Source organism: Misgurnus anguillicaudatus, chromosome 17 (genome assembly GCF_027580225.2).
Source record: "Misgurnus anguillicaudatus chromosome 17, ASM2758022v2, whole genome shotgun sequence".
NCBI classification, from domain to species: Eukaryota; Metazoa; Chordata; class Actinopteri; order Cypriniformes; family Cobitidae; genus Misgurnus; species Misgurnus anguillicaudatus.
In genome coordinates, this window is record NC_073353.2 from 26639516 (window position 1) to 26666874 (window position 27359).

Here is a 27359-nt window from a genome sequence, read left to right on the forward strand (position 1 = left end):
TTTAAATGTACAGTGGGATGGTACACAAGCAGTCATTTTCATGTTTGACAGATTAGGTTCATGGTCATTACGTATTTCTATAAATATTTCTGACGTGTGTGAAGTGACATGTCTGTCAGTTCTTGTTAAGCTGGCTAATGATTAGGGATTCCTGTCTGCGTAATGTTAACAGAAGAATTTCGAAAAGAAACAAAGAAAAATGTAATTGATGTCAAGAGCTCTTTTTCCATTTTAAAATATGTTTTAGTGCCTGATAGAGACATTCAAAAAAATTTAAACTCCCCCTACTTTCTTTTTCCACTTCAGTCAGATGCACACAGCGCTATAAACATTTTCTCTCCAAAGTAAAAGCTTCTAGATTTTTAACAGTCAGTAATGCTAACCATAAATATCCATAAAAGCTAATTTGGAGTAATATATATATACAAAGTCCATAAAGTTTATCCTCTGACAACAATGGCTACAACGTCACTAATGCCAGCTGGGCCATAAATGGACTTTGTTAAAAATGACCAACGTAAACACAAGCATGCATGCTTGCGATCTGTAAATATCAGACTTTTTGAATTATTGAGTTTACTTAGCGTGGCATGTTTATGCCTGCTCACATTTACGTTAACAGCGTAAGTGTATCTCTCCCATCTTCTGAATTAGTTTGGGTCTGTAAGATGTTTTAATCTATTAAGTACTCTTTCATTAAGGGCTTCCCGTAACTCGTGGGACCAGTCCTTCTGCATTCCCTGTCCTTTTCATTGATGCTAATGCAGAACACATTGAAGTCCACGGCGCTCAGACCCAGGCCGCGGTAAATTGGGCTAAGAGAGCTGGCGCAGCCACTTAATCAGCCATTATTTATGGGGCTCAGTGGTTTAAATCAACAAGAGCAGGAACTGGGGCCAGGCCTTATGGGTTTATAACTGCTGTCAAAATAATCACATACAGATATATTCATCAGAGCTCAAACCAGATCAGTTTAGTGCCCCCCGCCTTCTCCTCTCACTGCCTAGTCTCTCACATTCTTGACACTTTCCTCTCTGTTCCTCCATCCTGCTGACTATGTGAAACAACCTTCGTTCAGCTGCGCTATGCATTTGCTAGTCCACACATATGATCTGACACTTTTTTGTAACACTTAGCTCTTGGACTTTGTTCAAGAAGGGATAGACCCTCTGCACTAGGTATGACAGCATACCTAAAGTATATCATTAAGAAGAGAAAAGGGTCTTGGCAAGTTTGCGCAGCGTGAGGAAGAAGTTTTTTTTTAAAGAATGGAATCTTTGAGTGAGTAATACATGACCATTGGACCTGCCTGGGTTTGGAGGAGAAGTATTTGGGGAACTGGATTGGGTAAACTGCTGTTTTGGCACTGAAACATCGGGGAGGGGTTGGATAGCAACGAAACGAACCGCGTAGAGACAATGGTGCAACAATGCACAAGGCTGCTTTTCTGGGTGATCCTTATTCTCCATGTGCCATTAATTAACTTAATAGTCTTTAAGCTCTTTAGAGGATAAAGACTGTCAGATGAAGGGTGGGGTAATTTGATCCAAAAGCAGGCATGTGCATTAATGGTTTGATTTCAATTTAGCATGACATATTTGAAAATGAATCAGATGAATGATATACTGAATAATAATTTGGACGTTATAATCTGAACATGAGCGTGACATAATATTAAAAGTATTGCAATGACTCCTTACGAAATCCATACAGATGTGTCAAAATTTGGTTATAGACAACATATTATGTGAATTCAAATGTATGAGGTTCTTACTGATAATATGTATTTGTCAATTAACCCTCCTAAGCAGTGATGAGGAAAGTTACTTTTAAAAGTAATGCATTACAATATTAAGTTAAGGGGGTCGCACACCGAACGCACAGCGCCGGGCCGTTTTAAAAAAATCGAACGCATTGTTTTCTATGAGTATACGCACACTGGTGCCTGTCCCCGGCGCCCAGCTTTGACTCAGGAAGTTGCTCAAATCCCTGTCCTGCCACAGAGCACCACTCACATAGTTTAACATCAAATAACATCATATTTGTCCCAAATCATTAACAATTAAAATTGGCTGCTAACGTATATTTTGCATTTTGAAGTAGACGCTATCTGACTAAGCTCGCGCTATTTAATGTGCACTTCCGGTTTACGATACCTCCTAGATGCGTCTCGACGCGGCGCTGTGCGGCGCTAAGCTGCGCGTCCGCTGTGCGACCCTCTTTACTTCCCTAAAAAGGAACTAATTGCGTAGTTACTTTTCATTGAAAGTAATGCTTACGTTACATTTAAGTTACTTTTGCGTTACTTTTTCTTACTTGGCTGAGGCTTGACCTCTTTCAGGCCTTGCATGTGTTTTTTCTGCATTCAGAAATTGCATATTTTCATCGCAAAAATGTCAAGCTCTGGCCTGCAAACTCAGGCGCGCATAGATTGCGTAATTCTACGTGACGATGTTTAGTTTAATTCGGTATATTATTTTTTATCAAATTAATTAAACTGAAAAGGAACTCGTATTACCTTTTTTAAAAAGTAACTTAAATATTAATGTGTAAATTTATAAAGTAATGCGTTACTAATAGTCGTTACTTCAGAAAAGTAATATTATTACGTAATGCACGTTACTTGTAATGTGTTACCCCCAACACTGCTCCTAAGTGAAAAACTTTCATATACTGTGTCTATGCTTGGCATATGTGACCCTGTCTGTGAAATCCAGGCTAAAGTCTCATAATGTAAAGATGTCAAATTTGATTTTAATCTTTGACATGACCTTAATCTATGATGCTGTTAGCATAAATAATACCTGCAAAATGATAAAGCTCAAAGTTCACTGCCAGGCGAAGTCCCCTTTCAGAGCCTAAAGCAAATGGCCGGTTTGAACTACAATCCTCTACTTCCTGGTTGAATGACGTCAAAAGAAGAGTTTTTGACTAAACTCCACCCACAGGAATACGTCAGTCGCCAGTTACGGCTCAAACGGCTCTGCTAAGCTAAGCTGCTGTCGAATCACAACACACTAAACAAACTACACAATCAGAACTTGTTATGTATTTCCAAAGGATGGACTGCGCAGAACAAGGAAGACATCAACCCATTTTGGGGACAGTTAGGGGGCGTGCACACCAACGCTTTTACAACCGCGGCCGGCGCATGTTTTCAATTGTTTCCAATGGAAGCTCGCCGTTTTTCAAATAAGCCAGCAGCTAGCGGGTTTTTTCCACGCTGAAAACCGGCGCTCGGCGGTTTTTCCACTCTCGACGCTCAGCGAAAGAGATTCAACTTTGGGAGAAAAGCTCCACTCCTCGATGTCAGTTCTCACACGGCCGCCCAATCACAGTGGAGGAGGGGCATTACCACATTACCACAGCAACCAACCGGCTTGCAGCTGAAGTGTCACAGCTACCAAAGCGCTCAGCTGAAGAAAGTTGGCATTTAGCTGAAAAACAGCTGGCATTCGGCGTCCTCAAGGCGTTTTCAGCCGCGTTTAAAAGTTTTGATGTGTCCAGCCCCTTAAAGCATCGGTATACAGATAAGTAAACTGTGTGAAAAATACAGTGTTTTTTACGCATGAAACATGAATCAAAGCTTCAAAAACACAGAAAGAACTTAAAATATATTAAGGTTATGTTTTCAAACAATGTTCTTTACATTAGGGTTGATTTTATGTAGACAACAGTAAGAGTTTAACTGGGTTTTAGAGGCAGGATCACATATAGTTTGAACATGCATTGAAATTTTTATTGCCCACCCACATACACTTCATAAATAACTTACATGACAAGTGACAAGTTGAAGATACCGCTGCTGTTAAGTAAAAGAGGAGCTTGAAAATGTATCTGGTGAGAATGAAAAGCTAGCAGAGACAAACCAAAAAAAAAAGATTAGACGAAGATGAAATGTATTACGATATCCTATTTTAACTTAACCACACAAAATATCATATTATGCACATCAAAATCTTGTGGAGCCTCATACTCAATAAACTAACTAGACATCTTTGACATCATGATTTGCAATGTACAGCCTTAAGATTTTCTGACTGACACCTACAAATAAAAAGCAGGAAATTGTAATAGTAAATGATGCAAAGAAGTGGAAAATAAGAGTAAGTAGAGAGGAACTGTGACACTATTTCGCCCTCTATAGCACCTGGTTTCCTTCTGTAGGTCTGTAGAAAGCCTGTGTGGCAAAAAAAGAGTTTGGTGAGCTCAGAGGTCTTCCCAAGGACAAGGCCAAATCTGTCTCTGCTTTGTGCAGCTCTAGGTGTGTGTGTTTTCTTGTGTTTTCAGGCTTGGGGGTCTGGCTAGAAGCAGTGTTTTGGGGTTTTCTAACTGATTGGGATCTAATTTGTTGGCCCGAGTAGAGGGAACCTTTTCAACCCTCCACCCAAGGGAGTCTGATACAGGAGCCCTGGAGCACCATGACTGACAGCCTCTGTAGCAGTTAACCAATGATGGGACCAGAAAACAGAGATGTGGAGAGGTGTGGAAAAAATCAATGCCATGAGCAATGAGACAAAAATATGACCCTTTTCAATTAAATGTTTGGTGATGATGATCATTAACAAAAGGATGCAAAAACTTTCTGTGACTCCCAGCATGACGGATTACCTTGGTCTAACATTAGGGCAGCACATTACACATTAATTTAACACATTAGTCAGACAATAACAACATGTTGCTAACTTGCCTCTTAAACCTCTGGAGACGTAAAGATTGATACCGTCTAGCATGTTTTGGATACAAAGAAGGCACACTGTTATCTGTACCAGAATCAGATTCTATAAGAAGTAGATCCTAGCAAACAGCTTAAGGCCGGGTATCCCTGTGTTCAAGTGCCTTTATCTAATCTACACAAATGAGGATGACCTGGACTTTGAACCAAAACAGACATGGTGTAGCTTGGCTTGTTTGACTATAAAATAAAAGCAATTCAGGTTTTTCTCTTTGGAACGTTTGTAAATTGTTTGCCGAAGTATCAGTTCACTAAAGTGAAAGACAACAGTAGAGCTAGTTTATGCAGCAGTCTACATTTACCAGATGTTGTAAAACATAAGATAGAAATATAATGGCAAATTCTAATGTTCACTGATGTAAAAAGACTCTGGGCCAGATCCGCACCGCAGCTGCTGACTCCGGTGCGGATCCGGCCCGGAGTCGTCTGGAACACACCAACGGTATGTCACAATAATTTGTATATATTTTACTAGTTGGCTAATTCATATTTATTCATTCGACCACATTTGTTCGTTTTTGTATGATTTGTCTTGACCCCTGTGACTTTGGGGCTTGGGTTTCGTTGTTTTTTTTAACTATTTCCCCGCCATTGACGAGATATCTCGTCAATCAAGAGAAAACGCTTCCCCGCCAATGATGAGTATTTCCGTCTTTCCACAATGCCGCTATTATACCGCCCTTACGCAACTTTTTAAAACCGGAAGTATTGCCCTATGGCAAGCTGCTGCGTGTCCGTGTTTTAAAGATCACTCTGAATGGGATCTCTATGAAAAGTCCGTCACAAAAATGGAATTATCTCAGCTTTTTGCTCAAAATGTGGTGTTTTTGAAGAAACCTACCCAAATTTTAGAGGTGATTACAAGAGAACTATTGAAGGTAGGATGAAACGTTTTTTTTTTTGTTTGAAAGCAGAGGGTCTGTTCTTTCATTAGGTATATTGTATGTTTATATATTTGAAGAAGAACATTTTCTGGAAGGCATTAAACTTTTGTGAAAATCATGAAAACGCTGGCGCTGGCTGGCAACTTTTTTTTAAAAACGCTGGCGGTGAAAGAGTTAATGAGAATCGTACGTTTTTGCACAATTAACTTGATGAATTCATAAGAATTAGCCAACTCATAAAATATGTACGAATTCTCATGAGATCAGGCTGGAACACACACATACTAATAAAATGTATAGCTTAAATTTACTGTAAGTTGTTATGGATAAATGCATGTATGTTAATGACATACTAAAACAATAAGCCCCAAGAAGCAGTGGGTTACCAGTGCATTTTATAACATCTAAGGGGCGTTTCGCGTCGTGCCTAAAACCCCCTTAGCTGTTATAAAATGCACTCTGACACCACTGCTTTGTGGGGCTTATTGCTTTTATAAAACGGTTACTTCATATGCATAGCAGGATTTCATAAAATAAAACACAAATAAGTTGTAATTATATTAGTACAAATGAAGAGTTTGGTTCCAAAACGCAATAAACGCCATTTTTGAAAAAAATGAGTTACTGCCAAAATAAGCATTATATCAGGTCAGTAGTTAAAAGTAAATTCTTAATTTTACGCAAAATCCAATATCCGCCGTGTTATTCTGTCATCTTTTCTCCCTTTTTTCCCAAAATGCGACAAACGCCACTGCTCCTTTTTTACAGAACGCAATAACTCCATTTCTGATATTACAGCCCACCGTTCACGCAATGTAAACAAACAATGGCGGACGCGCTGAGTACACGGAGTCCTGGTTTTCCTCATCTACTTTGTACTACGTGATCAACAAACAAAACAAAATAATACTTTAATTGCATTGATAAACCTGTGATGGTTTTCTGGGATGGGAAAGAAACGTAAGCCATCAACATCTAATAATTTCCCTGAAAGGCACTCGGGAGACGGGTGCTTGTTCTCCCGACAGCATCAAGCTTCTCATGCTAACACATTGACCCCAGAGGATCTTATGAAAAACTTTCCATAATTTTACTCAAAGTCAACGAAAATCGAGCAGGACCAAAAACATTTTACAGCTGATCGCGGTGAAAGACGTTAAGCGAAGACGTCAAGTAACCGCAATGACAGGGTTCTTAATAGGGATGTCCCGATCCGATCACGTGATCGGAAATCGGCCCCGATCACGTGGTTTCAGACTCGATCGGAATCGGACGTTACCTCCCGATCAGGACTCGGATACATATGCAGGGTTTAAAATCCATTAAGGTCTCGCTCTGCTCCGCGCCAGTGTACGCGCTCCGCTGGTGCGTGTGAACTGATGAGAAGAGAATAGGCTTGTTCGACTTCATGCAGCGCCACAACAGCCGGATGACGTCTAAGTTCCGCGGGAGCGATTTAAAAGCAAACTCCTCCGTATGATTTCGCGGATCGCTCTCGCGGTGGTTTGACGTCACCCGGCTGTCGGTTGTTGCGGCGCCGCGTGGGGTCGAGCAGGCCTATTGACGTGCTTTCAAATTCATTCATAGGCTTCACACTCGTGCGTGCAAGGAACCCACGACAAAACCGGGTTTTTACCGCTCATTTAAACGACGTGTTGATCGTTTTTGTCACCATGTGCTCAGACGCAGCTCCGCGTCTCACTCAGAACCTCAAGAACGCGCATTCGCGCAGGATACTGTAGAGATGAGAGATAGAGAGAGAGGTAAGAATGGTGCCCACGTCGAGAAAACTTAATAGAAGTCTAGAAACAAAGTATTAAAGTATGTCTAGCCATGTCACTCATCTCATTACAATATGTTAACTAGATAACTGGATACAACTTATTTTATAGTTTAATAAAATAATGTATTTTGATTATACAAATTAATTACGACCTAACTATAGGTATTTTATAACTAACTGCTGACCAGTTTAGGGAATCTCTATGGCTAATTTATAAGATATATTGCTGAATCAGTATGTTGTTTTTTTTGTTAATTGAGTCTTTTTGGGTGCCTAGAATTAGTCAAGGAGGTTGATTCTTATAACTTTCTTCAAAGTTTGATCAATTGTGTATAATGACATGTGCAACAAATGCATATAGGGTGTCAGACTCATAGATTTGCATAATTTAAAGTTCAGGTTTTAAAGTTTGGGTCAACATGTGGCACAGCTTTAAAACTGAAACTTATAAAATCCTATCAGAGGTCCAAAATGTCATTGAAACACACCAGTGGCTTTGCTGTCATCAGGATTAAACATTTTACCCCTCGAACCCTCCCTCCCAACAGAGCATCCCCACAAAACAAATCCCAATTTAACCCCTGTACATATACTATATAAATTCTCATTATTTTTTAACACATCTGTAGTTATGCACTGGCATAGAGTTAGACTCTTTTGACTGCACACAGAAACAGCAATGCGTGCGGCATGACATACTGTAAGGAACATCCTGGTTCTGTTTTTTTCGCTCTTATTTATTCTTTTTTTATGTATTATAGAAGTATCAGATCGGGACTCGGTATCGGCAGATACTCAAAATCAAATGACTCGGACTCGGACTCGAGGGCAAAAAAACCTGATCGGGACATCCCTAGTTCTTAATATGACAAAGTAAGTATTTTGATTAATGACATAATGTTTATATTTTTAATTAGTGTGTACAACTAGTCAATTAAATGAATATAACATGGCAAAGATGAATGCACATTTATATAGGCTATTGATTCAATAGATTTATAGCATTTTGAATAAAAACTTGTCATGGATTTATTGCATTTTGTGGAAAAAATAATCCGTTTTTATAATAAATCTTTGAAAATCAACTTATGGATTTGAATTTTTTATGTTTTTATAACCTAAAGATGCTGTGTGAAAGTTTGTAACAGAAAATAGTTGTTTTCATCTTGTCACTTTCTTGGTATAGAAAACACGTTTTTACCAAAATTTGTCAAAATGGATTTATTGCGTTTTGGAACCAAACTCTTCAAATATTACTCTTCCGCCAAAACAAAGTAGTTCTTCAGAATCAAGTGTGGCTGCAACAGAGTGCAGTTCCCAACCAAGACGCAGCAAAGACACAATGAAAATATGATTTAAGACTGTGGTGTTTTTTTTTATAAATCAACATTCATCTAATTTATACATTAACATTTATATCGTGCAACTGTTGAAGTGATGATCAAACATGCTTGGAAGCATGCTTAACTCGTTCCCCGTTTTTTTAAGTTGCCACACAGTTTTAGTTTAATATCTTACAGAAAAATTATCTTCTTTAAATAAACATAAAATATCGGGGTATTTTATCACGGCCTAGAATGCGTTTCAACCAATCAGAATGAAGAACCAGAACTGCCCGTTTTATAAACAAGATTAGGACTCACAAGACTCCAAAAGACAACTTTACATCATAAGAGCACTCCATCAGAGCTATGGAGGATCAGTCTCCACACCTTTTCTTCGAAGTTTCAGAGGCCATAATACTGATGTGTGCATACATTAACACGCATGTACTTGGCCAGAGAAAGCTCTGTTCCAAGTTCGACCTGCCCAGCATCAGGCTAAGTGCTCCTGACAGCCAACCGCACAGTTATTAACTGTGATCCGCCACCACAGGGCCCGGGCACCACTGCCACGGGGAGGGTGTAGGATGGGCTCCACACCCACACAAAGGCGGCTTTCAGCGGACCCCTTGCTCACACATCTCTAATACACGCAATACTGTACTTGCACTGCACATACAGTTTGGCTTATATTAAATAATCTCGGTTTCTCCTTAACTGGTGAATGTTTACTAAAATAAAATTGTAAATTTAAAATAGGAGAATAAACTTACCAACATGCATGGTCAACCCAATGCCCCTACAAAAATACTGGTGTACTGTACCATTGTGCTATGATGCAGTGATGGAACCCATCTTTCATTGGTCATACCAATGGTAATTAAGTGGTAACCTAGTACAGAACAAATACTATATTCATGAAGCATTCATGAAGTTCCAGCTAAATGCAAAAAAGTTGTATGAGATATTTGTACAGTAGCCTGCATGTGCCTGAAAGCGACAAATGCTCTGCTTCATCTCGCGCCAAATCCATCCAGAGCACTTTAAATCTAGGCCGGTGGTCTCAGCACTGTTTGTGTCTTTAGGTTCACATCTCAACCACCTCTTCTTTGAGGATATAGATGCTGAAGTCCAATTTAAGCCTGTGAAATAGGGATGCAGTATATTTGAAGCATGCTGGGGAGAGCTTCCATAATGACAGTTGTCTATGTTTAGCTCTTAAATATTTCAATAAACAGCAGCTCGTCCTCACAAACAGACGGGGTAAGTCGCTGAATCGAAAAACCCCAAGCCGCTTTTCCTGCCTGCGTTTCCATAATTAGAGCCCACAATTCACTGTAAAATAGTTGAGGCTTTATTTCTCTTTGAATCGACAGTCTTTTATACTCGCAGGGCGCATACGGTTTCTCTGCGCTGTGGGACAGTGCTGGCCATTCACAGCCCGCTTCAAAGCAAGACTGGGCTGGGGCATTATTATACACATCCAATATCTTTTGTTTGCTTCAGATGGACAGCCACAAAATAAAATCAAACTTTGCTGTTTTGAATGTTCTATATCTTCCTTAAACTTTTTTGTTAAAACAAGTCATCATAAGGAAACTTAAATCAGGACAAAACTGCAGTAAAGTTATAAAGTTGTTAATTTTTTGTTTGTACATTCAAAGCATATTAAATGAAATAAGGATGTATTTACATTATTAATGAGTTACTTATTGTTGAACATCTATTGTTTTGCCAACAAGATCTTCATCTTCAACCCATGAAATCTGTTACGACCAGTAAAAATCTCCTCTTCTATAGTTTAATATAATGGTTTAAAACATACATGTATGCAGCCGAGACCAACCAGGTGGCCATTTGTCAGAAAAAAAGAAGAGGGGCAAAAGTCTTGGAAAAAAATAATTTAAAGCACACATAAAGGCAAGGTAGAAATCTGTGGCTTGGAGTTGCGGGACAAGGAAAGACTCCCCAGTGCTGATGCAGAGGTGATGTCTGAAAAAGACCCCCCATAAACTATACAGTCACATTTACACAATATATACATTACTGTTTCATCCCTCTAATTACAGTGCTTGTAACAAATACAGTATACAGTGCAGCATTTAAGGGACAATTCACCCAAAAATGAAAATTCATCATCATTGACTCACTTTCATGTTGTTGCAAACCTGCATAAACTACTCTGTTTTGATAAACACAGGAAAATATTAGAGGCCTTATTGACTTAATACTTATTCATTATCCTACTATGGAAGTTAATGGGGCCTCTGATCGGTTTGGTTAAAAAATTCTCAAAATATCTTCCTTCTTGTTTCTTTTTTAGAACAAAGAGATTTATACAGGTTTGTAACAACATCAAAGTGAGTAAATGATGACAGAATTTTCATTTTTGGTTGAACTATCCCTTTAAGTACTAAAATATATGCTTTGACTGTCACTTACATTTATACTGATTCTCATTTATTCACGCTATTTATCCTTTTCACTACTTCTCACATACACAACCTCACAGACAGAAATACGCACACAGGAATTCACAACATGTATAACCACACTGTTAAACAGTGTGTACAAACAGATTCCTCTAATAGTTTATTGGCAATCCAGGACACACCCTGACAGACGACCTCCCCCTAAAGAGCGACCACCCGTCTTCTGGTAAAAACACGTCCTGATTCAGCACAAAACCACCTGCAGCACAGTCAGGAAGACTGACACCACATACACTCTATCTTTAGCAAATTATTAACTTAAATATTAAATATATAATGTATGCATTAAACACTTATGGGATTTACTAAAATTAGGAGTAACAAAAATCATTTAGTTTAATGGAGACAGTAGAGGTCTTATAAAAGGGGGCTGATAAAAGTTGGGATTCTTCGACTAAAGACAGCAAAGCCCTTTTATCTGTAATGAGCTATAATTAATGTATTAATTAATAATGCTGTTTAAAAGATGTTTCAGTCCTCAGAAACAAATGTTCTGTCTCTCTTACTCTCTTTGTTAACCGATATTCAATTTCTTTTTGACAATTTTGGATTCGGCAAAGATCACGTGACTAAAACCTTCTACCATTTTAAAGTTTAGGAGTGGCTTTTATCCAGCATTTCGTGTTTTTTTATTGTTATTATGACAGGTCCCTTTATAAATTTTTTTCGATTTGGATTCGGGCGAACAAAATATTCAAAGAGGTTGGTTGCATAAACACTTAAACAGTTTTGCAGCAAATTTCAAGAAAAAATCAGGCTATTCGTTTTAATTTCTTTAGTCACTTGATAAGAGTATGGATAAATAAAAATTGTAAGATTCATGGAGTTTTATAAGCAGTGTGGTAAAGGGAATCAATTCCTAAATATTATTGATATTTTGCTGCCCTCTACTGGCTGCTGCCGAGACCAATACAGTAGACATCCAATGGAGTAAAATACAATAGAATAAACTGTGAAAAAATGCAGCATTTTGTCAAATCAACATATATTTGGGTGATTCTCGCGAAATTAGACTTATGGTGTCTTGAAACATGTTGATAAAAAAAGTAAATGCAAAGTAAGAGTATCAAAATAAGAAGCAGACACCAAACATCTCTTCACGTACTATTTTGCTCATGATTTCAAATGGCATCATACAAACCAATTTTGTTGTTTTTTCCACATTTAAGGGAAATTTGTTATTACCGCAACGTGTCCATGACTGGATTTGGGTTCTAACAAGGAAATATTTATAATTAAAAAATCTAAAAAATAAAAAGCTTCAGTGCATGTTATACTGTAAACATTTACAGTAAATATATGTGGTATTTGGTGATCACTGGTAAATGTAGAGACAATAATAATAAATATAAATGTGTCCAAGAAAATTTTTCTAATCCTCCCCAAATATTTTCAATAATTGTTTTAGCCCTCAAGCAAATAAAATTTTAAAAAAAAAAAAAAAAAAAAAAAAATTGTTGGAAGGGACATAATTGACTGTGACACACAAGATGGCTACCAGGTAAGCAGTTCTTATTTTTTCTCTCCAGATAAAAGTTGAAATTTTGTTTGTCATGTTGCGGTAACGATAATTTTTGATAATGATAATCTAAAAAATGTAAATAATTCTATATAAAAAAAAGGCTTCAAGGGCTTTCAAAAAAAAATCTGATACCGGACACCTTCCAAGTCTGGATTTCGTGAGAATCACCCATTATTATATAACTTTAACTGAATAAAGTTAAGGTAATGTCAACTCTTTAACTCAAAACCTAAAATAGTAGGTTGTATTGACTTGTAAAACCAAGTTGTTTTAACTTAAAGCTGCGGGTTTTTTTACAGTGTAGATAAAGTTTTTTCTGAAATCTAGTTATTCACATTTTTCCTATGAAATTTTAAAGCTTCCAATAACAAAATCTTTGAATACACCACATATTACAAATTACTTTTAAAACAAATACATATTTCAAGCTTTGAACTCTCATGTCAAAAACAAAGCAATCTTTTAAAATATATAAACATTCTACTTTTATATCAAGCCTGTAGTACACAGTTTCTTCTCACTAGAAACTTTTAATTTCATTTCAAAAGTACAAATTATTTTTCCTTCACTTGAGCTCTAGATGGTTACTCTATTTTGTCCAGTGCAGTCCACAAAAAAGCAAAAGGAAAGAGAGTAGTTGGTAAAGACCGTAAAGACCCAATAGGCTGAACATGGTGGGGTAGGGGGAGTAAAGGAAACAATAAATTCAGTTTAGTCACATAGTAATTTACATAAGAGAGCTGAACTTTACAGTTGAATATGTATTCTGTTTGAAAGTCAAAACGAAGTAAACGTCTCGGAGGGAAAAGACCTGTAACCAGAAGCCAAAACTGAACCAGGCTGACAAGTACCTCACATTAAAATAGTAAATAGTTAGTGTTGTTCTCTGCACAAATAACAACAACAACAACTGCAATAACCGTGATAAATCTGTTCTTTAAAAGAAACATGCACATCAAAGACTGCAGACTCTCAAGGTTCAAAACACATAACTGTTTCTTTCATAAAACACGGTGTTGAAGTGTACAGTGCTGAGGGAGGTGTTTAAATTGTCCTCTGGTTTGAAGTCTCAGTCCTCTTTCTGTTTGTGGGTTGTCCCAGTACAGGTCAGCTGGCACTAAACATTATGCTGATACAGTATTGGACGACGGTTGACTGGTCATAGCAAAAAGATTGAACAGTGTGTGTGTGATGAGAAGTCTTATTCCAAGTATAAAACTGGGGACTGTGTAAAAAATGAATAAGTTGGACAAAACTTGCTCACAAAAACAGCAAAAAATTGCTCCAATGGAAAACAATGCTTTAAAAAAGAAATAAGCAAGTTTAAAAAGAAAATAAAAACAAATGAAGAAAATCTATCCTGAGAATAATTCCAAAAAATAAATACACCCCATTTGCTTGTTCCTTGTTTGGTGTTCAGTCCTTTGTGTGATTTACTTTGCTGGTTTGTCAGTATCCCTGCAGTCCATTATAAACCTTTTGAGATGGTGTCTGTTTCAAAAGCTGCCTTATACCTGAGGAAAAATTATTTGCTTTAAATATACAAAACGATTCAGCATAAACAATGCCCATAATGCTTAGATGTGTCTTACCATCCTTCTGCTGGTCATCAAGCTGATCCTTGGGGAAATCTACATCAAAGGTGACTATGAGTGATCCACGAATATTGTTGTTGTCAAAATTTGGCAGACCCTCACCCTTTTTCCAGATACGAGCTCCTGGTTTAGTGATTTTATCCCTTACAATGTGCACCTACAAGACGACAAGATATGTTTATGATGATATTTTTTTCTTTATACTTTTTTAAATATAAAAATACAGCGCAACAGTAATAAGTATCTAGTAAAAATATAATTTAAGAAAACAGGACATGCATTGTGACCATCTAGGTGACTGATGTACATCTCAAAACCAACCAGAGCCTCTACCAGAGAGATGGTGACATTTGTATACAGATCATCACCTCTGCGCTCAAACACGGGATGCCTGGACAAATACAAATTTACAGAATGAATCTCAGAACCTTTCAAATAGAGAACTGCATTTTATATTTTACAAATACACTTGGTATGTATGATAACAAATGGATTAAAGATGACCCAAAAATGAAAATTCTTTCATCATTTACTCACTCTCATGTTGTTATAAACCTGTATAAATTTCTTTGTTCTGATGAACACACAGAAAGATACTCTGAGAAATGTTTGTAACCAAACCATTTGTGGACCCCATTTACTTAATAGGAAACAATAATATTATGCAAGTAAATAGGGTCCACAAACAGTTTGGTTACAAACATTTATCAAAATATCTTCCTTTGTGTTTATCAGAACAATGAAAATTATGCATTTATGATGACAGAATTTTCATTTTTTGGGTGAACTATCCCTTTAAATACGATTTTGTACAAGAGAAGTAAGACATTACCCATCAGAAAAAGTCATTTTTTTCCAATACATTAAAAATTGCCTACAGTTCACATAGATGTGCCTAAAAGCTATTTAAATTGTATATAGATTGTCACAGGAGAAATGTTGCAGTAACATAATTACACTTACTTCAAGACTTTGATGCGGAAACGCAGATCTCCAGGCTCACCATCAATGTGAGGTTCACCTTTAAAAAAAAAAAACATTTTATAAAATGAATACTTGTGTTACTTGCATAATACTGTTATAAATATATTATATAGACTTGTGTCCTGTACCTTCCCCAATGAAAGGGTACTCCATCTCATCTCTCACACCCTGCTCAATCTCCACCTCTAATGTTCTCTCCTCATTAATAAGCCTGGAAACAAAGATGATTGTCAGGAGTTTTAGTCTGTATTTAAGTCATGTTATTTTATAATTTTTTGAATTAGTTTTTTATATACTAGTCAACATTTGAAGTGGATCAAAACCTTTCATAAAAGTTGTCTTAATACCAATAGCCAATATTCATTCTTGACTCAGGACAACTTTGATTAACTTTTTTGATCCACTTCAAATGTTCACTAGTGTATTTATAATAGCTTATCATATAGTGGGTGCAGTTTCAGCGCTGACAGCGGACATGCTCACAGCATTTGCTAGGGCTGTCACAATGATTAAATAATCGTCTCATTGCGATTGTTTGACTTCATCACAATGATTTCAGATCACCGCAATGATTGCATATCTCTCTAAAAAACACAAGGGGGAGCTGCAGCGGCGGTATAAACGAGATTGTATCCGATGGCACTCATTTACTGACATTGTAACGTGATACATTGCAAAGCCATTCAATATTGTGGAAAAACAGCATTTAAAGAAATGCTGCGAAACTTTGATGAAAAATGTACGAGAATTAAATGTCAAAAAAAAAACAGACAATTAATCGTCATAATCATCAAAGACCTTAACAGGCAATTAATTGTCATAAACATCACAATTTATTAGACAATTAACCTTCATCCAAATTTCATAACCGTGACAGCCCTAGAAAATGCAGCTTATTTTACCCAGATTTTGATAACTTATTTTATTAACTTGCCGTTTTTTAATTATTCAAATTTGGCTAGGTGGTAAATAACACATTTTTCTGTGGTGTGACAAACTTAGAACACATATTTAATATCACTTTACATGGACAAGGAAACACTTCTAATGTTTGTTTTCTTTAAGGGCTCAACTAATTTAGGCATTAATTTTATTTCATTTTAAATAACAGACAGGCTTTTAATAATTTTAGTTAATGATAATAACCCTGTTGTCTGGTAAGACTCACTTGATATTGGGGCATTCATCACAGACTACTTCCTGTGTCATCTGGAAGCGACCTGGTCCTAGCTGTGTGGTTCTCATTTCTTGACGACAGTTACATTTTCTTTTGCCTGGAGCTTCTTTTGCTACAGGTTTGTTTCGTATCACCTAAAAAATAAAGAAGGGGGGAAACAAGATTAGACAAAAATACTCAAAGACAAAAAGCACAGTCTGCACACTATATATGAAAGATAACAGAGAACACACACAAGCAAAGAAAAGAAAAGCTCACCTCTACAAAATTCCCAGAATACACCTCCTCTAGGGTTACTTCTAGATCCAGTACTATGTCATTGCCCCTAGGAATATCACGATTGGCCTGCTGCCTGTTTCCGCCAAACATAAATCCAAAGTCTCCAAAGAAACTGTTGAAGACAATTAATACATGATTGATTCACCATCTTTAAATATAAATGCACAGATATGCTGTAGATTAAAACCAATGCATTGGAGAGGTGTTTTAACTATCACTAAATCACTTTAAGTTTCTTTGATTAAATTCAAAGAGGTTGAACTGATTTGGGAAGTCTTTAAAGACACATAATCATTAATCCTACAGTTTTATTTATAACCTCTCTGTTGTTGTATTAACAAATTACTTCTAGTTATCAAGTATTGTCATTATGTTCATGCTGTATTTCTATCTAGTGGAGATCTAGCCCCAAGCCAAGCCTGGTTTCTCACAAAGATTGTATTCCACTACTATTATCTCATGTTTTTTTTTTTTTGTTCTTGCCAGTCACCTTTGGCTTGCTCACTTGGGGCATTATGTGCTCCAATTAGGTTTTAAATGGAAACTGCTTGACTTTTGTGACAATGTACCATATTCTGTAAAGCTGCTTTGAAATTATGCGTTTTGTAAAAATGGTATACAAATAAATTTGATTTAATTAAAAAATTGCAGTGTCAATGGTTTCCATTTATCAGCTAGACTTGCTTCATAAACTACAAAACTATGCATCAGAAATTTGTATAGCTAAAGTATGGATTCATAACACAAATTGTAAGACAATTGTACAAATATATCAGTATAGGCTATTATTTTTGTAAAGACTGTGAAGCTAACAGCATGACAGTGTTTTTACCTGGAGAATATATCACCATGTGAACTTTGATGGCCTTCCTTTAACCCTTCCTCTCCATACTTGTCATACTGTCCCCTTTTCTCCTCATCTGAAAGCACCTCGTACAGAAAATGTCACCCGAAATGAGTGTTTTTTATTTGTGAAGCATTTTCACCTTAACAAGAAGCTTTGTCTTTGTTTTAATGAATATAATGATGAAAGTCCTATATGACAGATCACAAACATGAAATGATATATACATTTGACAAACATTTCATTATATATAGTTCTACATGTATGAGTTTTATGTTGTAAATATATATGTTTTATATGGTGAGGTTACTGATCATCACCAGTCTGAATAGAAAATAATTTATGATAGTTTTTCAAACAGTGTAGGCAAATAACCCAAAGCGCTCAACAAACCACGCTTGAACTCCACGTCACATCTAAGGAATAATAATAGCTTCGTTTTAACCAATCAGAGGCGGCCACACATTTCCTGTAACCAATCAATTTCCAACATCAACGCACAAGCTTGTCATATTCGTTAGCTTTGAGGCACCATTCAGAAAAAAGCCAAATATTTAATAAAAATCCTTGGTGATCAAACAAAGCGCACATAATTTAGATGTCATGATGAAATGTATAGTTAACATTAGTATTAAAACGAGAACTAAAGCATACCATGCTCTAGTTACATAAGACACACAGAAAATACCAGTACAAAATAATCGGTGTTGAACTTATAACACGGATAAAGAACCACGTGAAAGAAGTAAAAAACATACCTCGTAAGCAGCTCCAAGGTCTGCAAATTTGTCTTGGGCATTTGGGTCATCTTGGTTTCTGTCTGGGTGAAGCTGTAATGCCAGCTTTCTGTAAGCTTTCTTAATATCTTTAATTGTTGCTGATCTACTTACTCCCAGAATTTTGTAGAAATCCCTCCTGTAATAACACATCACTTTAGCACTTCTGAGTCGTGCATTCATTCATTCTTTTGATGTATAAATAAACATACAATTTACATTTATCCACAGATCACGAGGGACGTTCTGTGTCCTTAACAGGATCATATACCACACACTTACATTTATTTAATCTTGTGTAACAGTACTTATGGCAGCAGTGACAAGTTATCAGTTTAGCTATTTGGGCTAAACTGGCTGACGATTTTGCTAAAAAATATAGTAAATTTTACACGTTTTTAAATTCACAATAAAATTAATAAAGTACAAGAGTTTAGCGATTTCTTCTAAAGTAGTGAATGACAAGCTTTACCAACAATATGCATGGACAGTGGCGTAGACCAATCACAGTGAAACATGTGTACCATTGAGTTTATAAAGGAGCAACGCCAAACCTAAAAATAACACGATCTCTACTTACCCGGCAAGTACTGTAGATATTAGATATAAGATTAAAAAACACACACTTGACAGTTTCATTCCTCTAACAGCCATATGTCCTTATTTATCTTAAATGCACTAAAACACACCGGCTTTCTGTGTGTTGTCTATCAAAAAGCCTCTTCCTGCTCTCAGCCGTAAGTCCCGCCTCCTTTACAAACGGAAGTGACATAAAAGTTATATGCATTCTGTTATTTACATGCGTATAAACCATATGACAATAATTAAGTTAAAAATGTCAATCATATTGGCATAATGATTTAATGATACTTTATTAAACCTATGATAATTTTTGTATGTTTTCCACACCCTAAATATAAACAATACAGATAACAAGAACAACATATAAATACGATCTATTTATTTTTTATGCATACACTTATATTTTACTTTTACTTACATACATACAATTTTTATTGTCAGCTACATATTAATTCTTTTTCTGCGTTAAGTTACTTTTGTTTTGTTCTAATAAACGGATAAAAGGAAGTGTACACAGTACACTTCCGCAGAGCAATGGCATCTCTAGATAGGGTAAAAGTGTTGGTTTTGGGGGATTCTGGTAAGAAATATTATCACAATAATTTATCGACCACATTGTTTTTTTAATAGTCAGATAAAGCAAACGTACATTTAAAATATAAGCGTGTTGTTGGTGTTAAAGTGTTAGCTTCCTTTTAGCTGTTTCCCATAAGCATACTGTTCTATTAAAATTATAACTGGTGTAGAATACTATAACACATACTTTTATTCATCTTAACGTTTAGTCTTTCACATAGATATATTGTAAACCGGTTACTGTTTTTTTTATAATGTTTGTTTGTTTGCAGGTGTAGGGATGTCCTCTCTTGTACATTTACTCTGCCAGAATCAAGTTTTGGGGAATCCATCATGGACTGTGGGCTGCTCAGTGGACGTCAGGGTACAATGCCAATTTACAGTCATCATTATTAAGTTACTGTGTCATTATATAAAGCTATAACAGTTATTGTGATCTGTAGGTGCATGATTACAGAGAGGGAACTCCAGAAGAAAAGACATATTACATTGAACTCTGGGACGTTGGAGGATCTGTTGGGAGCGCCAGCAGTGTTAAAAGCACCAGAGCTGTGTTTTACAATTCTGTAAATGGTTACGTATCAGACCCAACAATTAAGAATATTTATACATATACTAGAATGCTAAAATAACTCAAATGATGTAAAGAAAAATGTTTATTTCTAATGCTATATCTAAATGTGGCATTGTCTTGTATTTACAGGTATTATTTTAGTTCATGATTTGACCAACAAGAAATCCTCACAGAATCTGTATCGCTGGTCACAGGAAGCCTTGAGCAAAGACTCTTCTCCTACTGGGATAATTGTATCTAATGGGTGAGCTAAGGTTAACTTCGGATTCTGTTAGAACAATGCCACAACTGAAAGATAATGACCTTATATTCAAAAGCAACATGAATGTGATTTACTGTGTTGTTTATTTTTTGTGTCTCTTACTTGATTAAACATTTTAGGAAAATAAATCAGAATGCATTCTGATTAGTTATGTTTTGTTTATGATGACAAACATGCAATGATATATAAATTTGAAAAACATTTCATTATATATAGTTTTACATGTATGAGTTTTATGTTGTATATATATTTTATGTTGTATATGTTCTGATTAGTTATGTTTTGTTTTTGCAGGGACAGAGAACAGTTTGCAGAAAATTCTGTTCCTCTATTGTTAATTGGTACCAAATATGATCAGATCCCAGAAAACAAAAGGAATGACGTCCTGGCTCGCACTGCCTTTTTGTCTGAGGACTTTAACGCTGAAGAGATTAACATGGTGTGTGCTGTACTACTGTTGTAATTTTTTAACCAATGATGAATGGGGAAAACATTTATTTGACATGTTAAGCTTTGATTGGAGATTTTGGGTTCTTGAATTCTTAAAGTATTCCTGCATTTGTTTATAGGATTGTACAAATCCACGATATCTTGCTGCTGGGACATCAAATGCAGTAAAATTGAGCCGATTTTTTGACAAGGTAAAAGCTTATGAGGATGAAAGACATTTTTTCAATCTGTGTCATACAGCCCCAAAAATCATGAGCTTTAAAAATATGGACAGAAAATCTAAGTTGCAATAACAATATGATTTTAATGATCCTCTCATCTTTGATAGCTATGCAAAATGTAATATATTTTTAATACGAATATGACTATGCAATGTGAAAACATTTCTGAGGTGCATATATGCTGAGTATGTTTATAAAATAAGACTAAACTTTTGTTTCTTTAGGTAATCGAGAAGAGATACTTTACAAGAGACCCTGGCCAGGTGAGAGTGTGTGAATGGATATTGCATTTTTTTATTATTACTTAAAACAGTTTCTTATTTTTTTTGTCTACATATATCATTAAAATCAAATGTAATGTTAAATGTGTAGTGTATGCATTAAATGTGGTATCTTTGTGTTCATTGGCAACACATTGTTTTCTTTTTCTACGTAGATGCAGAGTTTCACAGACAGGAGGCGCTTTAATTTTAAGAGTCTTCACAGTGATTGAGTGTTTGGGTTTAGTATCAAGTATGTTGTTTGTTTGATGATCACTTTATCCCATGTTTTGTGATTTATGATTGTCTTGTTAAAAATATAAACTCAAGGTTCAATAGTAATTTGAAATCCACAATTAGGGAATATTAGGATAGAAGGGGTTGGGGTGTCTTGCACAATGATTATTATTCAGTGAAAGTTACTTTCCTTCTGATGTTCACTGTTTGTACTTACTAGGTGGAATAGACCCTGTTTTCTTTTTGGTTAAAGGTACCTGTATAATACAGACAACACAATGTTTATAAAACACAGTTTAATAAAGGGCAAGGCAAAATTATTTTCTAAATTATGTAAATTGTGTCTACTTTATCTTAAAAAAAAATCACTAGTGATCCGAAAGTGTATACAGTATGAATGAACAATATAATTTGTACATCATTATGACAGGTTTCATTTTTGATCTTTGTAAGTTACTAAATATTTCAAAATACAAGTCTTTGCTATATTAGCAAAGTGTTAAAAATGTGCATGTGTGTAAAGCTATGTGCTTTAAACATCTACAATAAGAAAAGATGCATTTTAATAAACCAGACATGTGCCTAATCGTGTTTCCCATTTAAAATGTTTTTTTTGCTCTGAAAAGAAACAACATGTAGGCCTCTGCATTTATTCGTTAGACCTCCTTTAGGTAGGACAATTCTAAAGGCTCTAACACTATTGGGGCCTCCAAAGATCACTTTTAGTAAGAACATGGGTGTGGTAGAAGGTCCATCCACATATTTTTTCATGGGGCCCAAAATTGATAGTAGCGCCCCTGCATATTACAAAGGTTGTCCCTCACAAAAGATTTATCAAACAGCTCTTGAGCTATCTAAGATATACTGAGGCAGGATTGCAAGAGACTTTTCAGTCACAGTTTTATTATTAAGTACCAGAACAGCGCATCATCAAAAAATTTCATGAACCAACACCTCCTCCTTATCGGGAAACATGCTTAATGTGTCGGTGTTGTGTGAAATATGCCTATGAATCAGTGATGTGTGAGTTACTCGTATCTACCCCTTAACACCTAACAGCCATTACAAAACTGATTAGAGGCCACACTAACGTCCATAGTATTCTTTATTTTGATCGGTTTGGTTACTAACGTTCCTCAAAATATTTACCTGCGTGTTCATCAGAACAAAGAAATTAAGGTTTGTAACAACATGAGAGTTATTAAATTATGACAGAATTTTTTTTTTAGGGAAACTATCCCTTTTAAATCAGGATTCAGGATGGGTAAAGCTTCACTAACCAAGAAAGATTTGAACCCATGTAAGCCTCTCACATATTAAAGAATGTTACAGTAGACCTGCAAGAGTGAGTGTGGTACAGCGTTTTTACATCGTACTCTTAACATTGGCATTGGCTTAAACACATCTACCCTGCAGTTTTCACCTTTACCACCCGCTTGCATTCAACCACAAAGTTTCACAAAATGAAAGCTGCTACTACCGCAGAGTGTTGTAAAAAACACTTTGAGCAACACCTGGCTTTAGCAAAAATGTGCACATTTGATGATCTGAAACCAAACCTCAAACTTTATTCATGATTTCAATATGACAAACCATAAATAAGCTTTTTGACTTATGTAGCAGATAATAGTAAAAAGTAGAAATGCACCGATATAAAAATTTCAACCAATAGTCGCTTTTTCAGACTGGTATATGCCAATACCGATAGTAGACTATTTTTTAAATTGCATTAACCTAATTCTGAAGTACTGCCACTTGTTTTCTGAAAGTTATTCATTCATATAATGCCCATTAATATTGAACATTAAACTAGTAATGTTTCTTTACATTTTCTATACACAGAGCTGAAATTCATTGCATTTTCCTGTTCTCCTTTGATTGACAGGATATATCGGCCATGACTATTGGCTTTTATAAACTCTTGCAGATAGTGTAAAAAATGCTTTTATTGACCGATACAGATTATTGGCCAATATATTGGTGCATCTCTAGTAAAAAGTATAATTGAAATGCAGATTGACACTACTAAATCTCCAATGGTGCACCTAATTTCTTGTTAATGTTGTGTTAGCTGTTATTCATCATTCTAAACAAGTTATATAAAAATGGGCTTACTACTGCCTTCAACAAACTGTGAAAAATTACCTTTAACATAAGAAATGAATTCAATCAATTAACATTAAGCAATCTTCTTTTTAATCCAGTCAAGGAAGTAGAGAATTTTTACATAAACTTCGGGATACTTTTTATCGGTACAGTCTCCCTTTGAATTATAATATGAAGCAATTCCTACTGGTTTACTGTTGCAGAAAAGAGGACTTCCTGAATCACCCTGGTGAATAAGTAAGGAACAAGTTAACAAAAATTATCACATATTCCCATTATATTATAGAATATATATACTGTATAAAATATCTTAATATACCTTACCCTACAAAAAGCTTCTTTCCCATTTGAAACACTACAGATATTTCTTTCAGAACTGAATGACTCCTTCCACCTGTTTTTACATTCCTTGCTGAACTGCAGTTTGAGAGAGACTTCGCGCAGGACACTTGATGCCTTTATTTCCTTAATGTTCTTCATGCCCCAGCCAGCAATGGAGCAATTCACACGGGCTGGTGTTTTTCCATTTTTCTTTGGTAGAGGAATTACTTTCACAAATTTATTCAGCTCGGCTTTTGTCTTCAGCTGCAAATATCAGAAGTCAGCAAATTCATTCATTTTATATGGTATGAAGTTGCTTGAATATAAGAAGTTAGAATCACTGAAGATGCTTACTTTTAATAGCATGATGTCATAGCTGAAGTCTTCCTTGTTTTTCTGTTTTTCAAAAAATGGATGACGGATGTATTTTTTCACTTCAATCCTCTGTTGGCTGTTTTCTTCCTGACTGATATTGTGGGCTCCCAGAACGACTTCCAAATGGTTCCGACCAGAATAATCACTGCGACTGTATAGACAAAATTAATAGGGAATTTGGCTATTAATAAATCAATAAATTATAAGTCTTGAAACCATATAATACACAGGGCTGGAACACACTCACTTTAAACAGTGGGCTGCAGTTAATACAAAATCCTCTCTGATCAGCATCCCTCCACAAGTGTGATGTCCATTACGCTGAAGAGAGGCCATGTATGGTCTGGAATGAGGTTTAGCCTCTTTTCCACCTATAATGCCACTTTCCATCCCACCTGCCAAGCATAAGCCAAGCAAATAGTTGTAATTTTAATTAGGGATGCACCGATAGGATTTTTTTGGGCCGATTCTGATTTAAACAGACAACTTCTGGCCGATGCCGATACCGATATTAAACACTTGTATACAATACTATACAGTTGGTCTATTAGCTAGTTTATATCTGCATCAAATTATTTTTACTGAACATGGATTGGATCTAATTAACATTCAACTGACCAACATAATAAGAGAGGCACAAATTAAGCTAAAACAAATATAAAAAGACAGCATGACAACCTTCAAAGGTGGTTTTTGCTATTCAGAATTTATTTTATTAACATCATTAACTCATTTTTTACATATAATGGATTTCTATATGCAGTTAATTAATAAACAATCGGTATCAGCCTTTCTCGTGCTATTGCCGATATGCCGATGGTTTCAAATTCATCAAAAATTGGGCGAAAAATATCGGTAGCCGATACATCAGTGCATCACTAATTTTAATAATCATCTTAAAAAGATGAGAATTTCAAAGAGAATAATATCTTACCAACAAAAGAGACACAACAGAGGAGAAAGAGGTAATGAAACATGGTGCAATTCTTCTCCAAGCAGAATCTTTAAACATCAGATCTAAATATGCTCAAATGTATTTATACCCACCCTGTACCGTCAGTAGGTGTAACTCCTCCCTATCTTACCTCAAACCACAAATGTGTGCACAAAGTTTAAAGAAGCAATCGACGTGACAATAACTACTTTGTTTAAATATTCTTGCTTATAAATAATAACTACTAAAATATATTGTTGAGTAACATTTGCGGTGCAAGTAAGAAACATACTTAACGCACTTGGATCAGAATACACAGTGTTTTATTTGCAATCAGGCACAGGAAGTTGATGCTATTTAATAATTTTAAAGCATAATATATGTGTCATACATGACAGTCTCTGCACTGCCTATTCATAAGGACACATATCTGTGACTCTCCCAAGCATTTCAGTGATATTAGAAGGTTACTGGGTGAAAAACGATTTAAAAAATATATTTTCAAAGGTTTACAAATACAAGCATTACATTAGAGCTATGCAATATGAAATACATAACACATTTCATGATGCATTATTTTGGTGCATAAATGTATTTTACATAAGAGTCTATTTTATCACTTCATCTTTTTTTTAATCCAAGCAAGGAAGGCAGGTATTTTAACAAAGACCTCAGGGTAATCCTTGTTTGTGCAGTCATTTGGATACGTGTATGCAGCGATTCCTAGAAGTTCAGATTCACAAACAAGAGGACTGCCAGAGTCACCCTGACAGAAAGACACAAGAAACATCAGAAAACTATTCTGCTTGTTAAGCAATGGCATAATTATAGTAATGTTAAAGTTAATATAATTTATAGTGACATAGCAGTACCTGACAGAAAGCTCTTATCCCATCTGGGACAGTACAGATATTTCTTTCCTCACTGAACGACTCCTGCCACTTGCTTTTACATTCAGAGCTGGACTTCAGTTTGAGAGAGACTTCGTGCAGCACACTTGATGGCTTTATTTTTTTTTGGTTCTTCATGCCCCAACCAGCAATAGAGCATTTTTTATGGGCTGGTGTTTTTCCATTTTTCTTTGGTAGAGGAATAACTTTCACAAAATCATTAAGCTTGGCTTTTTTCTTCAGCTGCAAATAAAAGGAGTCAGTGAAGTAAATTAATTTTTAAGATATAAAGTTGCATGAATATATGAAGTTAAAATCACTGAAGATTGTTACTTTTAATAGCATGATATCATAGCTGAAGTCTTTCAAGTTGTTCTGTTCAAACAAATTATGACGAATGTATTGTTTCACTTGGATCCTTTGTTGGCTTTCTTCTTCCTGACTGATATTGTGGGCTCCCAGAACGACTTCCAAATAGTTCCGACCAGAATATTCACTGCGATTTAGGCAAAATTAAGATATTTGGTCCAAAACAATAATAAATAAATAAAATGTAAGTCTTAAAAGCATAAACAATAACACACAGGGACTCTAGAACAGACTCACTTTAAACAGTGGGCTGAAGTTAATACAAAATCCTCTCTGATCAGCATCCCTCCACAAGTGTGATGTCCATTATGTTGAAGAGAGACCATGTATGGTCTTGAATGAGGTTTTGCCTCTTTTCCACCTATAATGCCACTTTCCATTCCACCTGTGACAAAACCATAAGTGACTTGCAATTAAACATGGTTTACATTTTTACAATCTTTTTTATTTTCATTTTGTAGTCTAATTATTTAAAAAATCATGTTTTAGCAAAACAAGTAGGCCTAGTTTGTTTAATTTGAATTTTTAAAAAAAGAATGAATAGTGTCTTACCAGCCATAGAGACACTAAAGAGGAGAAAGACGTAACGATACATGGTTCAGTTCTCCACTAAAAAACAGAATCTTTAAGCGTTAGCCCTGAATATGCTCAACCCTACTCAAATTCACAGTCAACTCCTCCCCCTTTTGCATCAAACCACATTTACATTTTTGGACAAGGTTAAAAGAAGCCAGTGAGTCAAAGAGACAAAATACGTAATTAAAAGTTAACCATTTTAATAATTATTTCATTTTGTTATTATTTTTGCA

The 27359-nt window shown here is 35.8% G+C and overlaps 3 protein-coding genes across 4 annotated transcripts; 1 reads left to right on the top strand and 2 right to left on the bottom strand.

Annotated features, from left to right (window-relative positions):
- Window positions 1–13198: 13198 nt before the first annotated feature.
- Window positions 13199–19151, bottom strand: dnajb11 (DnaJ heat shock protein family (Hsp40) member B11). The gene is made up of 10 exons (XM_055215663.2): window positions 18974–19151; window positions 18376–18532; window positions 17606–17703; window positions 16753–16885; window positions 16486–16628; window positions 15446–15528; window positions 15297–15354; window positions 14613–14724; window positions 14331–14490; window positions 13199–14252 (listed from the first exon to the last, which is right to left on the bottom strand). The coding sequence occupies exons 1-10, from the start codon at window positions 19045–19047 to the stop codon at window positions 14188–14190; spliced, it is 1083 nt and encodes a 360-aa protein (XP_055071638.2). The 5' UTR covers window positions 19048–19151; the 3' UTR covers window positions 13199–14187.
- Window positions 19152–19435: 284 nt separating this feature from the next.
- rabl3 (RAB, member of RAS oncogene family-like 3) lies at window positions 19436–22130 on the top strand. The gene is made up of 8 exons (XM_055215664.2): window positions 19436–19555; window positions 19824–19915; window positions 19995–20124; window positions 20255–20369; window positions 20682–20826; window positions 20957–21028; window positions 21283–21321; window positions 21495–22130. Exons 1-8 carry the CDS (start codon window positions 19510–19512, stop codon window positions 21549–21551), a joined length of 696 nt encoding a protein of 231 aa, XP_055071639.1. The 5' UTR covers window positions 19436–19509; the 3' UTR covers window positions 21552–22130.
- A 973-nt stretch (window positions 22131–23103) lies between these two features.
- On the bottom strand, window positions 23104–27291 carry LOC129452019 (granzyme B). 2 transcript variants are annotated; one of them, XM_073855255.1, is made up of 5 exons: window positions 27103–27291; window positions 26788–26935; window positions 24337–24508; window positions 23986–24246; window positions 23104–23887 (listed from the first exon to the last, which is right to left on the bottom strand). In XM_073855255.1, the coding sequence occupies exons 1-5, from the start codon at window positions 27143–27145 to the stop codon at window positions 23735–23737; spliced, it is 777 nt and encodes a 258-aa protein (XP_073711356.1). In that variant the 5' UTR covers window positions 27146–27291; the 3' UTR covers window positions 23104–23734. The 2 variants fall into 2 exon arrangements, with proteins under 2 accessions (XP_073711356.1, XP_073711355.1); XM_073855254.1 differs by lacking the exons at window positions 26788–26935; window positions 27103–27291 and adding exons at window positions 24605–24752; window positions 25292–26059.
- Between the last annotated feature and the right edge of the window lie 68 nt (window positions 27292–27359).